At 35.7% G+C, this 15845-nt stretch overlaps 1 protein-coding gene across 1 annotated transcript in view; it reads right to left on the bottom strand.

The window, feature by feature from the left end:
* BRWD1 (bromodomain and WD repeat domain containing 1) overlaps nt 1–15845 on the bottom strand; it is a 90362-nt gene that overhangs the window by 65367 nt on the left and 9150 nt on the right. Inside the window, exons 5-13 of the mRNA XM_081138076.1 lie at nt 13400–13550; nt 11225–11323; nt 10713–10873; nt 8717–8938; nt 6410–6510; nt 5331–5401; nt 4479–4579; nt 3389–3429; nt 2047–2145 (exon numbers count right to left, since the gene is read on the bottom strand). Of these exons, the coding sequence (XP_080994202.1) occupies nt 2047–2145; nt 3389–3429; nt 4479–4579; nt 5331–5401; nt 6410–6510; nt 8717–8938; nt 10713–10873; nt 11225–11323; nt 13400–13550 (1046 nt within the window). The remainder of the gene's footprint in view (nt 1–2046; nt 2146–3388; nt 3430–4478; nt 4580–5330; nt 5402–6409; nt 6511–8716; nt 8939–10712; nt 10874–11224; nt 11324–13399; nt 13551–15845) is intronic.

Raw genomic sequence — 15845 nt, 5'->3', positions numbered from 1 at the left:
CAGCAAGAACACTAAGCAGTTTTCAGTCTCATCTTTTTATTTTTTATTCCAGTGTTTACACCGATGTTCCTATTTTCCTAATAAACAATTCTTCATATGTGAATATGGTTTCGAATGCTCTTCACTCCTGTTCCTCATCTCAACTAATCAAGGAGTGACTTTCCACTGCGTATTCCCTCTCACATCAACATGCTTTTGAGTATCCAGGTGCAACATTTTTAAATAATGGTAAAGACCTATTTGTGAACAAGGATTATCAGATTTCTAGTACACATTCCTTCCAACCTTTACCACAGATCATTCCACAAAAATATTAAGATGAAATTTATTTTGAAATCCAGTACAACTGTTTGAGCCACAGCAGAGAATGTAAGTTAATTTCTCCTACAATTACTGAAAATAAAGGAGACATAAGGACTTCCAAAAGACAAAATGTATAACATTCCCCAGAAAAACTGTTATGAAAAAGTATAAACTCTAAACTAAAATTTGTAACTTCAGATTTCTATTAAAGTGTAACTAAAGTAAATATCTGTACTGGGCAAAAGAACACTGATATGCCTACTCTGGACAAGGAAGTGTGCTAGCATCTTTCATCCTATCATTTAAAATTCCCAATAATGGCCTGGCCAGGTATGGCTCAGTGGTTGAGTATCAACCCAGGAACCAATCAGTCACAGTTCGATTGCCATTCAGGACACATGCCCGGGTTGTGGGCTTGATCCCCAAGGGGGCATGCAGGAGGGAGAAGACTGATGTTCCTCTCTCATCAATGTTTCTATCCCTCTCCCCTTCCTCTCTCTCTAAAAATCAATGAAAACGTTTTAAAAAAATAAAACATAAAATTCCCAGTAATACTTAAAGGAAGGTTATTTTATTTCCCAGATGATAAAACAGACTAATATAAAATAATGTTCTCAAAATTATATAGCTATAAACAATCTAAGTAGTGTCTGAACACAGGTCTGATCCCAGAACATGTCTTCTTCCCATAACTTGGACTGCCTCGCAATATGTACAAACCAAAAACAGCAGTATTTTTCAAATCTGTAATATTTCTCTTGGGAAGTGCTAAGCTTACCTCAAAGATGCTCAAAAACATGTGTAAAACTTTGAAGCATTGGGAGCTAGGGACAGGACAAACTTGCCTTCAAAACTACTTTTAGAAGCCAAAATTTTAGTGTGGGGGAAAAAAATCACTCCCAATATAGCACAACTTTCTGACCTTAACAATAAGCTGACTGTGTACTTTATTCTTCAGATTTATCTACAGTGATTTTTTTTTTAATTCCAAAAATCCTATCTACAGAAAAGTAAAATTTCTGTATTTGACATGCTTGAGTATTTTTATATTTTTTTAAGTTGATTTTAAAGAGGAAGGGGAAGAGAGAAAGAGAGAAACATCTGTTTTTCTTGTTCCACTTATTTATGCCTTCACTGGTTGATTCTTGTGTGTGCCCTGACCGAGTATCAAACCCTCAACTTTGGCTTATAAGGGCGCTCTGAACAACTGAGCTACCTAGCCAGGGCATACCCACGTTATTTTTGTATCTCTTAAAAATTATAGGTGCTCAGCTGGCATGACTCAGTGGCTGAGCATCAACCTATAAACCAGGAGGTCAAAGTTCAATTCCTGGTCAGGGCACATGCCCATGTTTCAGGCTTGATCCTTAGTAGGGGGCGTGCAAGAGGCAGCCAATCAATGACTCTCTTTCATTACTGATGTTTCTCTTTCTCTCTCCCCTCCCTCTCCCTTCCTCTTTCTGAAATCAAATAAACATATATATAAAAAAATTATAGGTGGTTTTAAATGCAACACCTAAGAGGAAGTCAATGCTTTGAGAAACAGAACAAATATGTTATTCTTTCCTAAATAAATGTTAAGAATAAATTCTTCTGGATATTTGAAATTTAAGTATCTATATCAGACATGCAAGAGGTAACCACCATTCACTTCCATTTAGCTCTTCGTAACAGGAGGTAACTAACCAGGGAGAAACCAAGTACTTATGATGTATCTACTTACAACAAACCATCTCAACTTACCCTGAGATTCTAGTCGCCATATCCAATAAAATGCTTCTCCACTCTAACTGCTCAAATCTCCAAATCCGTGCTGTTCCATCTCTGCTACCACTTAAAAACCTTAAATATTAAAAAAGGGAGGAAAAACGACCTTATACTTAGATACATGCCACCAACAGCTAGTTAAAAATCACAAGCAAAAAAATTTTTAATGTAGCACTCTTGACTGCAGGTAAATCTATAGGTGTTAAGTCAAAAGAGAGAGCTCTAGGTTATATCTGAATGGAAAAAAAATCTGGTTTGCTATGATGTGCCTGGCTCTACAAAGTAAAGCACGTTTCAAACGCAAACAATAGCTTGTCAAATAGATTGAGAAGACAACATCTGGAAGATGGGGAAAAACAGGAAGACTAAAAGACATATGGTGCCTAGCTGGCATGGTTCAGCAGGTGAGCATCAACTTATGATCCAGGAGATCGCGGTTGAGATCATGGTTCCATTCCCAGTCAGGGCACATGCCCAGGTTGCGGGCTCAATCCCCAGTAGGGGGCATGCAGGAGGCAGCCGATCAATGACTCTTCATTGGTTTTTCTCTCTCTCTCTCCCCCTTCTCCCTTCCTCTCTTTGAAATCAATAAAGACATATTTTAAAAGTTGGTAAGAACAAAAGCTCCATTCTAAGCAACTTAACTCTAAACTCAAATTGATTCATGCTGGTCACTGTGCAAAAATAATCTTTTAACAAAGTGTTAAAAGCTTCAGATTAGGAAAGATGCCTGAGAGATATTGGGAATCACACAAAAAAAGATAAAATCTAAGTGATAATTTCATTGAAGGATACAGCCCAGTCATTGATGAGAAAAGATTTAACTACTCAAACATAATTTCACTGCCCAGCCGGGCGTGGCTCAGTGGTTGAACATCAACCTAGGATCCAGGAGATCGAGGTTCGATTCCCGGTCAGGGCACATGCCCAGGTTGCGGGCTGGATCCCCAGTTGGGGGTGGGCAGGAGGCAGCTGATCAGTGATGATTCTCTCATCATTGATGTTTCTCTCTCTCTCCCTCTCTGTCTGAAATCAATAAAGATATATTTTTTAAAAAGAATTTCACTTAATTTTCCTGTAAATCAGAAATTTAGCTGACGTAAACTAAAGGAGACCTACATTTGGTCTCATGAGACAGAAAAAACTAAATTCCAAAAACTTGTATTTCATGTTTCCCACTGCCCCAGACTTTTCATTCAATTAATATATGTATTTACTAATAAGTACCTGCAATGTACAAAATGACATATTACCTATACTAATATGAAGCACAGTATATATGCCTAAAAACATATGCACAAATGCAAACAACACTTACCTATCACCGTTGTTACAAAATTGGATACTATCAACTTTATCCTAAATCAGAGGGGGGAAAACAAACACAAAAGTCATCATCTGCATAGTTTATAAACAAACAAAAAAGTTTTAAAGCTAGAAGCATATTTGATTTAAAGCAGGAGATTTGCAATTGTGCTGCTTAGCCCTGTCATTCAAACATGAATTACACACTAAGTGCAAAGAATCTAACTATGAACCTAACAGGACTTCGAAAATATAGCTCGTCACAAAGACAGACACATGCAGTAAAATACCTGTATAAAAATTGGTATGTGTGTAAAGTCATCAAAATATAAAGGTTTAAGCAGCTAAAAACAAGGCTGAATAATTTGTTTTATGATTACATGGAAAGAAATTTTCTTAATCTTCACCCAAGGACATGTATTTTTTAACTGCTTTTAGAGAAAGAGGGAGGGGGAGGAGGAAGGGGGAGAGAGGAAGGTGCAGGGGTAGGGGGAGAGAAGCATCATCGTGAGAGGAAGATGAACCGGTTGCCTCCCACATGTGCCCTGACAGGGGACTGAACCCACTACTTAGGCATGTGCCCTTACCAGGAATCCAGCCCACAACCCTTTTACTGTGAGAGGCAACACTCCAACCAACCAAGCCACACAGCCGGGGCTTCTTTTATTTTAAAGTAACTTGAATTTACGTTTATCAAATAACCTCACAAAACTCTTAGGAGAAAACATGACCTGATTGATCTCTAACTCAAAATACTGAGTTATATATCTTAACATATATTAATAAAATAGCACTCTGATTTCATGAGCTGGGTTAAGATAAATAGGCCACTTGAACCTAACCCACCCAAATCAACTGTCATAATCAAAATTCTGGACTTAAAGATGAAATAATCACTGGAAAATAGTAGCACTGTCAAGGTGCTATATGAGTTGTCAGTATCCTTCACCTTTAAATGCAATTCCTCCTACAATTAAGTTAAAATTACAACCCAATAAATTCAATTTTTTAAAAAAGAATCAATTTGTTATCAATATTTGACTATACACCAACAGGAACATTATTAAAATTAACCTACAGAATTTTAAAACACGAATACTTACAGTGTGGCTTTCAAGTTCTGCGATTTTTTCAGGTGCTTCAAAACCCAAAAAATACATTCTGATTACATGATCGGTACTACCAGTGGCTAAAAACATACCACCTGAAATAAAAAGGTTAAGGTTTATAACAAATATCTCCACAAACCAAATGTCTATATTAAATTAAGCAATATCTCTTATTCCAAAAGTTTATCTCAACAGATCCGTTTTCCAATTCACTATATAGACATTTTTAAATGAATATAATATAGTTTGATATGAGGTTTGTAATAGTAAATATATATTTGCTCTTCATTCCTGTTTATGGCACAGAGTGCCTAAAACCTTCGGAATTTCCTAAGTGATAAGAGTGATAAAGGTGTCTTGATATTCTTAACAAACCCATTTCAACCACACCAGTTTATACTAACAACATGACTTTTGGAAATCACCTAAGGGCGGGGTGGGGGGGGTACTGCCAGGAGAACCAGCCATGGCATTAGAGAAAATGGGGAATAATTTCACCAAGATGTGTGGAAAACAAATTTAACTACCAAAAATATAGTTTAGCCTGTTAAAAGAAAATCCCAATTTTGGTGTATCATACACCGGGCATACATGACACAGGAATCACTGACACCCTGAACCTCATTTTAGCCAGCAATCTCTTCCATCACTAACTCCGATTATTATTCAAAATCAGAAAAAGGTAGAATGGAGGCGTGAAAGGCAAGAAAAAGGCTAATAAAATGAACATGACAGATTAAACCTAATGAAATGAACATAAGTCATTTACCATCTATTTGATAAAGGCCCTTCACAATAATGGGGTCATTCAATAAATGCTAAAATGAAACTAAAAGAAGTACTTACCAACACTAAAAGAAGAACAAAGCATTTGAACGCCTGGTCTAGGCTTTTCAGTAAACTTTAAGGGACGTGGACTATAAAAGATGATGTTTTAAAATATATTAGTCTTACACATTATAAGCCAGCACATTTAACTATTACGTTATTTCTGTAGTGCCTCGCAGTATACCAAGTATTTCCACATATGCTATTGTAGCTGGATGGATTCTGGAAGACTGTCTAATCCCCATCTTCACAGCGATCCTCTTACACAGAAAGACAGGCCCCCATCTTATAACTGAGGTGACCACAACTCAGAGTATAAGTGAGCCCATCATCAGGGCTGCAGCGCAGGGCATAAAACCACCAGGGTCGAGTACTGTCCAACAAAAATGGAATACAAGCCGCATGTGTAACTTTGTATTTTTTAAGTAGCCACAGTAAAAGGAGATGAAATAAGTTTTATTTCATTTAACCCAATATATCCGAAATATCACAACAGTATTAATAACATTTTAATGAGAACTTTAGATTCTTTCCTCTCATTAAATCTTTGAAATCTTTCTAAGTATACTGAACACTTATAATGCATCTCTATTTGAATGTTTTCATCAAATAGTTTTTATAAAACTTACAGCTGAAAAACTAAATTTATACACTCAAATGGTTTGAAATATGCTTAAAAGTTTCATAATAACTGAATCAAGTCTCAGTTTTTAAATATAAATTAATCCAGTTCCTCAATTACACTAGCCACACCTGAAGTGCTTGATCATCACATGTGGCTAGTAGGTACTATATTGGACAGCACAGGTCTTCTGATTCTTAAATAATCCTACCTAAACTTCTCTGTATCTAATTACATATTTCTAATATTTTTCAAAATGTTTCACATACATACTCTTTTTTCCCCCACAAAAATGTGCCCACTAAGAATAGCTATGCTTCTTTTACATATCCAACCACCTAAATAGCAAATTATAAACAGTAAGTAGTCAGTAAAAAGGCAACCACAATCCATAATTTCTCTTTATGCCCAGACTTCATTAGACTAAATCATAACATTAAAAAAGAAAACTTATTACACAATTAAAGTCACTTACCTGAATTTCAGGGATTCTAAATCCCACTGCCAAAAACAAACTGTCCCATCAGCACCAGTAGAGACCATGTATCTTTGAGAGCCTTTGGCCATTGGGCTAAACTAAAAAGCAATAACATATACAACTCAGTTTCCTGAGCTTCTACTAAAGTTGTAGTTTAAACTGTTTTTCAAAGTTAACTTCAACTGACATTCTAATATGTAAGAAATCCAAAAATATAGGTGACACTATTGTAATAAAAGCATAAACTATAAAAAAGTAAAGTCTATCTCAAATTAACTTATAAACATAATGTGATCCCAGAAAAAAAATTGTCAAAACCAGTAAGAGCCAGAAAAACTTTTACAAAGAGAAAGTAAAGATCTAGTTCTAAATATGAAAGCCTATCACCAAGCCTCAATAATCAAAACTATGGGGCACTGTAGGTACTTTCACAGAATGACCAACAGAAAAAATATAAACTCCAAATTGGATACTAATACAAGACTTAAGACGAAGGTGACATCTCAAATCAGCTGGGGAAACAATGAATCACTGCATCAATGGTAAAGGGACAACTGTGCGGCAATCTTGAGGGGAAAAACTGGATCTACCCTCCAGATTGTACACCAGGTTAAATTCCAAGTGAATCACAATTTAAACATTTTTAAACCCCATAAAACTAATATAAGAAAATACAAAAGTTGCCTGGCTGGGTGTGACTCAGTGGTTGAGCATCAACCTAGAATGCAGGAGATCGTGGTTCAATTCCCAGTCAGAGCACATGCCCATGTTTCGGGCTCAATCGGCAGGAGGCAGCCGATCAATGACTCATCATTATGTTTCTCTCTCTCTCCCTCTCCCTTCCTCTCTCTGAAATCAATATAGATATGTTTTAAAAAAATACAAAAATTAAATTTTAACTTCAGAATAGGGCTAACATTTGTATTTCATAAAGTATAGCCCAGGCAGTGTGGCTCAACTGTTGAGCATCGACCTATAATCCAGATCACTGTTCGATTCCCGGTCAGGGCACATGTCAGGGTTGCGGGCTCAGTCCTCAGGAGGGACGGCATGCAAGCAGCAGCCAATCAATGAATCTTTCATCATTGATGTTTCTATCTCTCTCTCCCTTCTTCTCTCTGAAATCAATAAAGGCATATCTTGTAAAAAAATACAATAAAGTAAAATAAAAAGTACCAACTGTGCTATATAAGCTAGAGAAAGGAAGTTCGATCTGGTCCAGAGATATCCAAGAAGGGTTAAAAGATGAAGAGGAAAATACAAAGAAAACAAGAAACATACTAGGCAAAGAAATAATATGAAAAAAGTAGAAATGTGATAGAGAATATGGTATGTGATAGCAATGGAAAGACCTACATGACTGAAGTGTTCATTTTTGGAAGTGGTGAAATGGGTAGAGAATCTGGGCCCAATAACAACAGCAAATTAAAGAGTTAACTGTAATTATCATATAAAACACAGAAGGCAACCAAAAGATTTGTCTGATGGCAATATACAATACTGATTGAAAGGAAACAGGTAAGATAAAAGAGCCAAGAAATCAATCCAATCAATCCAATTAATCTAAGAACCTTAACCTTTCCTTCCCCCATAACGGGGAGGAAAGCCAGGAAGAAAGAAGCAACACAACTTGCTGACACACAAGACATTCAAGAGAAGGAGCTTAGCAAAGAAGGCCAGTACTGCCATTAGCAGAAAAGATGAAGAATTGGTTTTGGTGGGGTTTTAGATGATTCTCATATTTATCATTATAACATCTCAGACAGTAATAGTTTATTATTTGTTTTATTATTTTTCCCCAAGATTATATACTTTGTAAGGGAGGTAGGATTTAACCTATGACTTCAAAGAAGAAGCTTCTTCCAAGCTCCATCTTGTCAAGCATACAAAATGAAGGGTTTAAATGTTGAATGTGACTATTTAAATCTAAGTTCTAGAATATGGACTAAAACTGAGTTTAAATATACTTCAGAAAATTAATTAGCTTAACAAAATCCACAAATTTTAAAGTAGAAAAATCATTAACCTATCACCAGTTTGTAACTGACTCATTCAGTTCAACCATAAACCTAAATAAAGCAATAAGTCATCCATTAAGCCTGAAATTAAAGCTCTAACCGCATTACATATTTATTAAATCACCCTTCCAAGATTCATGGAAGTATAATTACACCTTTTCTTGATTACTAAATTTAAAATTAGATCATATAATTACTAAGCATCTTACTATTTCTCATCTCCAAAGAGAAAGAGTTTTAAAGGAAAGGAGATAATATACAAATGTGCCCATGAACGCTAGTTTACCTGTAAAGATGTAATTGACCCCGTGTGTCCTTGGAGCACAGCAACTGGGGCACAAGTTCTCAAGCACCACACTCTAATTATTTTATCACAGCTCCCTGCAGCAATCATTGTATTCTCATAGTTTACTGCCATATCTGAAATTTCTGCAGAATGACCTCTTAATGTGGATAATAGGCGGCCATTGTGTGTTGACCAAATCTTCACCAAACAATCATCTGAACCCTAAAAAAAAACACCCAAAATAAATGTTAATACAGAAGTCTTTTACATCATTTAAAATACTATTTACATGTCACTCAAATTAAGTGTCTAAAACTCATCCTCTCTTGCTGAGAACATTTATAAACAGCTTTTCTTCAAATCAAAGAATGTCTACATAAAGATATTGTGAAGTTTTCATTTCTATGGATCAGATCAAATATAAAAACTACCTTCTCAAAATTCTCTGCCAACTACTAAGTCCAATAAAAGTTCATGGCTCGCCTATTTCAATTACAATGGTTAAATGTCAGTTTAGTTTGCGCTGGTCCCTGTGGCTCAGTTGGTTGAGCGTCGCCCCATGCATGGAAGGGTCACCACTCAATTTCCAGTCAAGGCACATAAACCAGGTTTCAGATTCGAGTCATGGTCTGGGTGCCTACGGGAGGGCAACTGATCAATGTTTCTCTCCCCCCCCATCTTCTCTCCCTAAAAATCAATAAAAATATATATTTTTTTTAAATGTCAGTTTAGTCCATGTCAAGCTAAGTAATTTGGTAAGTGTCAGGACAGATCTACATTTCACAGGATGAAATACAAGAGTAGTTGTTCCCAAAACAACTAAAAAATAATGGGACTAGCACCTTCATTTTAAATAACCAAGAGTCTACCAGACATAGAAACATGGAACAGACTGAGGGATCTCAGAAAGAAGGTGGGGGTGGGGGAGTGGATGGGGAGAGATTAATCAAGAACTTAAATCCTTATATGCATAACCCATGGACACAGACATTGGCTTGGGGAAGGCCTGGGGGTGGGGTGGAGGGGATCAATGGGGGAAAATAGGGAACATCTGTAATACTTTCAACAATAAAGATAAAAAAAGAAAAATAGAAGTGAGCCATAAATAGGTCTAACAATTAAAAATACTTAGAAAAACGCAAAAAAATAACCAAGAGTCTAAAATTTATAGTACCAGTCAACATCCATTCATTCCATAAATATGTGAGTAGAGTATCTACTCTGAATCTCACAACTGAGAAATAAAATCTGAACTTCTTACCCATCCTAATTTTCCCTTAAAACATAAAAAATGTAAAATTAAATTCCAAATACTTATATATAGCTTTATAAGAATAAAACAATATTTCAATGTTCAAGTAATCGATTTCCCTGGATCAGTGAGTACTCAACGTGAATACGAATAACCTGTGGAGAGTCGGATATTTGTGGGAGGGGTTTGGTTTGATTTTCGTTAATACGCATAGTAGAAATTAACCTGAGTAAGTCTAGATTAGAATAGACTGAAGAAGTATTAGGGATGAATATTTTTAAGCATCCTTAACGATAATGCCCAAGAACCACTGCTCTAAATCAATGCCTCACCCAGCCAGCATAGCTCAGTGGTTGAACATCTACCTATGAACCAGAAGATCATAGTTCGAATCCCGGTCAGGGCACATGCCTGGGTTGTGGACTTGATTTCCAGTAGGGGACGTGCAGGAGGCAGCCAATCAATGCCTCTCTAATCATTGATCTTTCTACCTCTCTCCCTCTCCCTTTCTCTGAAATCAATAAAAACATAAATATCTCACAACCACAACACAAGGCCTGCATCTGAATCACTTGGGACACTAAATAAAAACACAATTTACAGGCCCCACACCAGACCTACTGAGTCAAAATCCTAAGACTGAGAAACACAGAACCTATGGGTTGTATAAGACTTCTTAAAAGATTCTGATGAACACCAAAGTGCTCCAGATGATAACAAATTGAGTTTAAAATGTTAACTCACTGTAAAGATTCTATGTCCTGTCCTATCAAATGCTACACAGTAAACAGCAGATAGATGTCCAAGAATCCTTCTGTGCATTTTTATATGCTGGTACATAGTTCCTGGAAATGCTGTGCTAAAAGTGGAACACCCTGTGAGTTGTTTGCCTCGATGTATCTCCACTAGGAAATAAAAACAACAAAAATGGTTAAGGGGGTGCCAGTATGTAAAAAGCTAAGAGAAGCCCCAAAACAAAAATCTATGTTCAAGAAATCCTAAGGACACAAATTTCTTCCCCGTTCTGCACTACTATAATCATTGGTACAGACTTTTTATTATAATAAAATCGTTTTTAATTAATTTTTATTACTTTTAGTAATATTTTAGGAAAACAAACGTGAAAATTGATCCTTGTTACTACTGAAACAATGCTACCACCAGTATTTTCTTTTAAATTTTAACACAGCAGTTACAAAGTTGACCAAGAAATTAAAAGAACGGTTTCAGGCATCCAAAAAGCCAGCCTCACTTACCAAGATTTGGTGGGGAACCATAATTCACCGGCATTTCAGGAGGTCTTCCTCTATGAAGAGCAGCAAAGGCAGAGCCCTTCCAAACTGTGTGCCTGCAGTCTTTAAAATGAATTTTAGATACACATAAAATCTTGAAAGTTAACCCGAAGAAAGATTTTATAGAATACTTACGTATATTTTAATAAACTGTTTATTCAAAGTTTTACCAACTAATATACTTTAACAGAAAAGCCCTAGAACTTTATTAGACTATTTCTGAAGGGGAAAAAAAATTTAAGACATCTCAGATACAATAACGACAACTAACATTGTGTAGCACTTTACAATTTACAAAGTGCTTTCCACATACATTATCTCATGGAATCCTCACAACAACCCTGTGAGGTAGGTATTAGTCGCCAATTTACAAGTGAGGTAACTGAGGCTCAAAGGTTCCAGGACCTTTAAAGAGATCCACTGCAAATGATTAGTCAAGATGGACCACAAAACCAGATCTTTTGACTCCAAGTCCCATTCAATGCCAAATAAGTTTTTATTTTTATGTGGAATTATAGCATACAATATTAATGATTAAAAGTCTTAATCACAACTGATCCAACTTTCCAAAAATGGAAATTTTTGCAAGGAAATTTTTAATTTCTTTGATTTACCTGAAAATCCTTAATTAACTATTTAAATGTTATTGAGTTTTAAAATTAATTTTGGCCAATATTACCATGACTTTAATCTCCTTCGGAAATATTGACAAAATTAAATGGCTTTCCTCTTGTTTAAGGGTCATAGCTGATCTTTACACAAGAGCACATACGTAGGATCTGTGAGTCTGAACACTATTCTAACATCCCATCCCTCTTTGACCTACCAGTAAATATATACCAAGAAAAAATGTCTGCCCCTCTATAGGAGAGAGCAGAACATAGATTACGCTGCGCTAGAAATTAGCTTCTTCACAACTGAAAGAGGATGGGAAGGAAGGCATCCTACTAAATAAACCTCCACTGAGCCTCGGGTGCCCCAAACTAACAGGCATATTACGTTTTACATGAATGGATTCATTACCACTATCATGATCAAAGAGCAGTTACCAGGCATCCTCCCATGGCACTAGTGAGTACAGAAAAAACGGAGAAATATGGTCCCTACCCCTAGGACAGCTTGCTGAAGTCTCTTCTAAGGTCTGTCAGTTCTAAAGCAGTGCTCATCACAAAATGACATTGAGCTTGACACAAGTAAAGAAAACAGGCTACCCAGGCAACCACTATATAACAACCTAAAACAGAATAATTACAAGGTGAATAGGGACACAGAAGGAGGAAGAATATGAACAGTTTCCTGACTCAAGCCACAGTGTGGCATGGCCATAGAGCACTAACAGACAACTAAAGCTGAAAAACCAGTCTGGTATGGAACCAAGAGGGAAGGTAGTTCTTTCTCAGTCAAGCTTTATACTGGTGGTACATCTAAGGCAACATCACATCAGCAACAGATCTTAAAAATAATCACGGGGGATGAACTTGACGTATGCTCAAGATCAAGAGAGCCAACATTCTTGCCCATTAGCAGGTAAGCCATGTTTTATACATAGATCATATCATACACATATACTTAGTCTAAGTGATTTATACCAAGCTAACAGAAAAAGAACAGCAATTCCAACAGTTTACTACCACATAACTTAGCAAAAAAATTAAGTTGGTGAGAAAAAAGAACCATGCAATTATACATTTTGGGTGCTTTTTTTCAAACTGCTACCAAATTTAGAAAATCACTTCCCCTTTATAACAAAGGGCTTTCAAAGACCTAAATATCAAATGAAATACTTCTAGCATTTAAAGAGTTTATTAGACACATACAATTACATTCAACGAAGTTGTAAGTGAGCTACAAAATGGAAAATTAAGAACTCACATTGATAAAACCTCAAAACACATCTCAGAATAAATTCAAACTTTTTAGCTTAACATCTATACCTTCATTGTTTTTAAATGCAGAAGGACCCATTAAACACTTATGTAATAAAATTCAATGTCTATGCTAAATGCAGAGAATTTTATAGTCCACAGCATGGTGTATAGTTACATATCACCTTTCTTCCACAATGCTCACATTACTTCACAATTATAATAATTATTAAGCTAGTAATACAAAGCAGAACACTTCTTCAAATTAAGGTACCTTTTGCTGTACGTAGCAAAGACTGCCTTCCTGCACCAAGTAAAGAAGTGACTCTTGAAATACTGGGTGGAATTTCTTTATCCAACATGGGACCGATGCGCTGGCAGATTTGCAACAGATGATCAGGAGCCACATGCTTATTGGACAAGACCTGATTGGAGAGCAAGTTTTAAAAATATCATTTTAAAATAGTACCAAAAATATTAATACTTAGAAATAAATCTGAAAAAACATGTAAAAAACCATGAAAACTAGAAAACATTGCTGAGAGAAATTAAAGAAGATTTAAATAAATGGTAAACTGACGTACAGCTTCAACACCATCCCAATCAAAATCCCAGCATGCTTTTTTGTAGAAATTGACAATTTCAACCTAAAATTCATACGGAAATGCAATGCAATTGCCTAGAAAAGCCAAAGCACCAATAAAATAAAAAAATAAAAAGATTGAAAGCTAACAATACTTCACTTCATGACTTGTGATAGAAGGATGACTGATTTTTGACAAAGGTTCATGGGGGAAAAATAATATTTCAAACAAATAGTGCTAAAATAAATGGATACCCATTTGCCAAAAAAAAAAAAAAAAAAAAAAAAAAACTTTGATCCAAATATCACACCATAAATGAAAATTATCTCAAGACAGATCATTGATTAAATGTATACTCTAAAACCATAAAACTTATGTAATAAAACACTGGAGAAAATCTTGATGAGCTCAGATTAGGCAAATATTTCTAATGACACCAAAAGCACAATCCACAAAAGACCAAATTAATAAACTGGATGTCATCAAAACAAACAACTTGTTTTTTTCCCAAAAGGCACTGTTAAAAGAATGAAAAGACGACCCACAAACTAAAAGAAAATATTTGCAAAGCACTTATCTGAAAAGGACTTGTAAAATTCATTAATTTAAAATAAAAAAAAAAACACCTTATTTTTGAAAACGAGCTAAAGATTTGAACACACACTTCACCAAGGAAGATATACAGATGACAAATAAACATGAAAAGATGCTCAACATCACTGGTAACTGATGAAATAGAAATTAAAAATATGAGATATCACTACACACCTAAAAAGGCTAAAATTAAAAAGGTTGACCAGATCAAGACTGGCAAGAATGTGGAGAAACTGCTGGTAGGCATAAAACAGTACACCACTTTGGAAAACAGTTGGGCAGTTTCTTTAACAGAAATACATACACCTATCTGTTATCCAGCTATTCTATCCCTAGGTGTTTACCCAAGAAAATTAAAGCATATGTCCACATAAAAGTTTGTAAACAGCTTTCTTTTTAAAAACCCAAAAGTGGACACAACTCAAATGTCCATTAACAGGTGAATATGAATACACAAATTACTGTGTTTTACAATGGAATGCTACTCATCAATAAGAAATGAACTATTAATAATACACAAGGACATGGATGAATCTCACAATTATGCTCAAAGAAGGCATAAAAAGAGTACACACTGTATGATTTCATTTGCATTAAAGTACACAAAATGCAAACTAATATATAGTTACAGCAAGCAAATCAGAGATTGCTGAGGGCAGGAGAGATGCAGGAGAAACTACAAAGGGGAGGAGAAAACTTTTGGGTGTAATAGACATGTTTACTGTCTTCATTGTGGTGATGGGCTCACAGGCGTAACACACATCCAAATTTATCAACTTGAACATTGTGTAAATATATGCAGTTTATTGCATGTCAGTTATACCTCAAAAAAAAAAAAAGAATGTGTAAGTTTAATTCATGAACATGCCTAATCTTACCAGATATGAATGTATCTGGCATAAACTTTAATGTTCTATCCCTAGGGCTTCTCAATCGTGATGTTAACGGCATCTGAGAACAACACATCAGTGTACAGGGCTGTCCCCACATTCAGGACATACGGTATGCCTGGCTCCCTTCCATTAATACCAACAGTACCCCCGTGCCACTCTGACACCAAAAATGCCCCACTTTCAAATTCCCTGAGAAACACTGCTCCAAAGAAAATTTAAAACATAGTTATAGATCTCACTTTTGGCTCTTAATCATGAATTCAAAAATAAAATAAGACTGGATTCAATATCAAGTTTTTGCTCAAAAGCCCTAGTACAGAAAAGAATAAAACATCTTCAACTTTCCAACCTTCTATTTCCCACCCTGACAGATATTCCAAGGCATAACTCAAAGGATATATCAAAACTCAAGAAGACCTCAAAAAGTGTATATTACTAATTAGCACTCTGTGCTTCGAAGTGTCAGTATGTAAAAGTCCAAAACCTATTGTAGATAATTAACTCATCACAGGAGGGGAAAGAAAGATAGGAGGAACTAGAAAGTAATTCCAACAGGAACCAAGAAACTATAGATCTAAGAAACTTGTCAGCGATGCAAATCTGAAAACAAAAAACCCCACTCAATTAACAGCATTGATCAATCTAAACA

The sequence above is a fragment of the Miniopterus schreibersii genome (genome assembly GCF_964146895.1).
Source record: "Miniopterus schreibersii genome assembly, chromosome: 5".
Lineage (NCBI taxonomy): Eukaryota > Metazoa > Chordata > Mammalia > Chiroptera > Miniopteridae > Miniopterus > Miniopterus schreibersii.
This window is presented reverse-complemented; position numbering and strand designations above follow the sequence as displayed.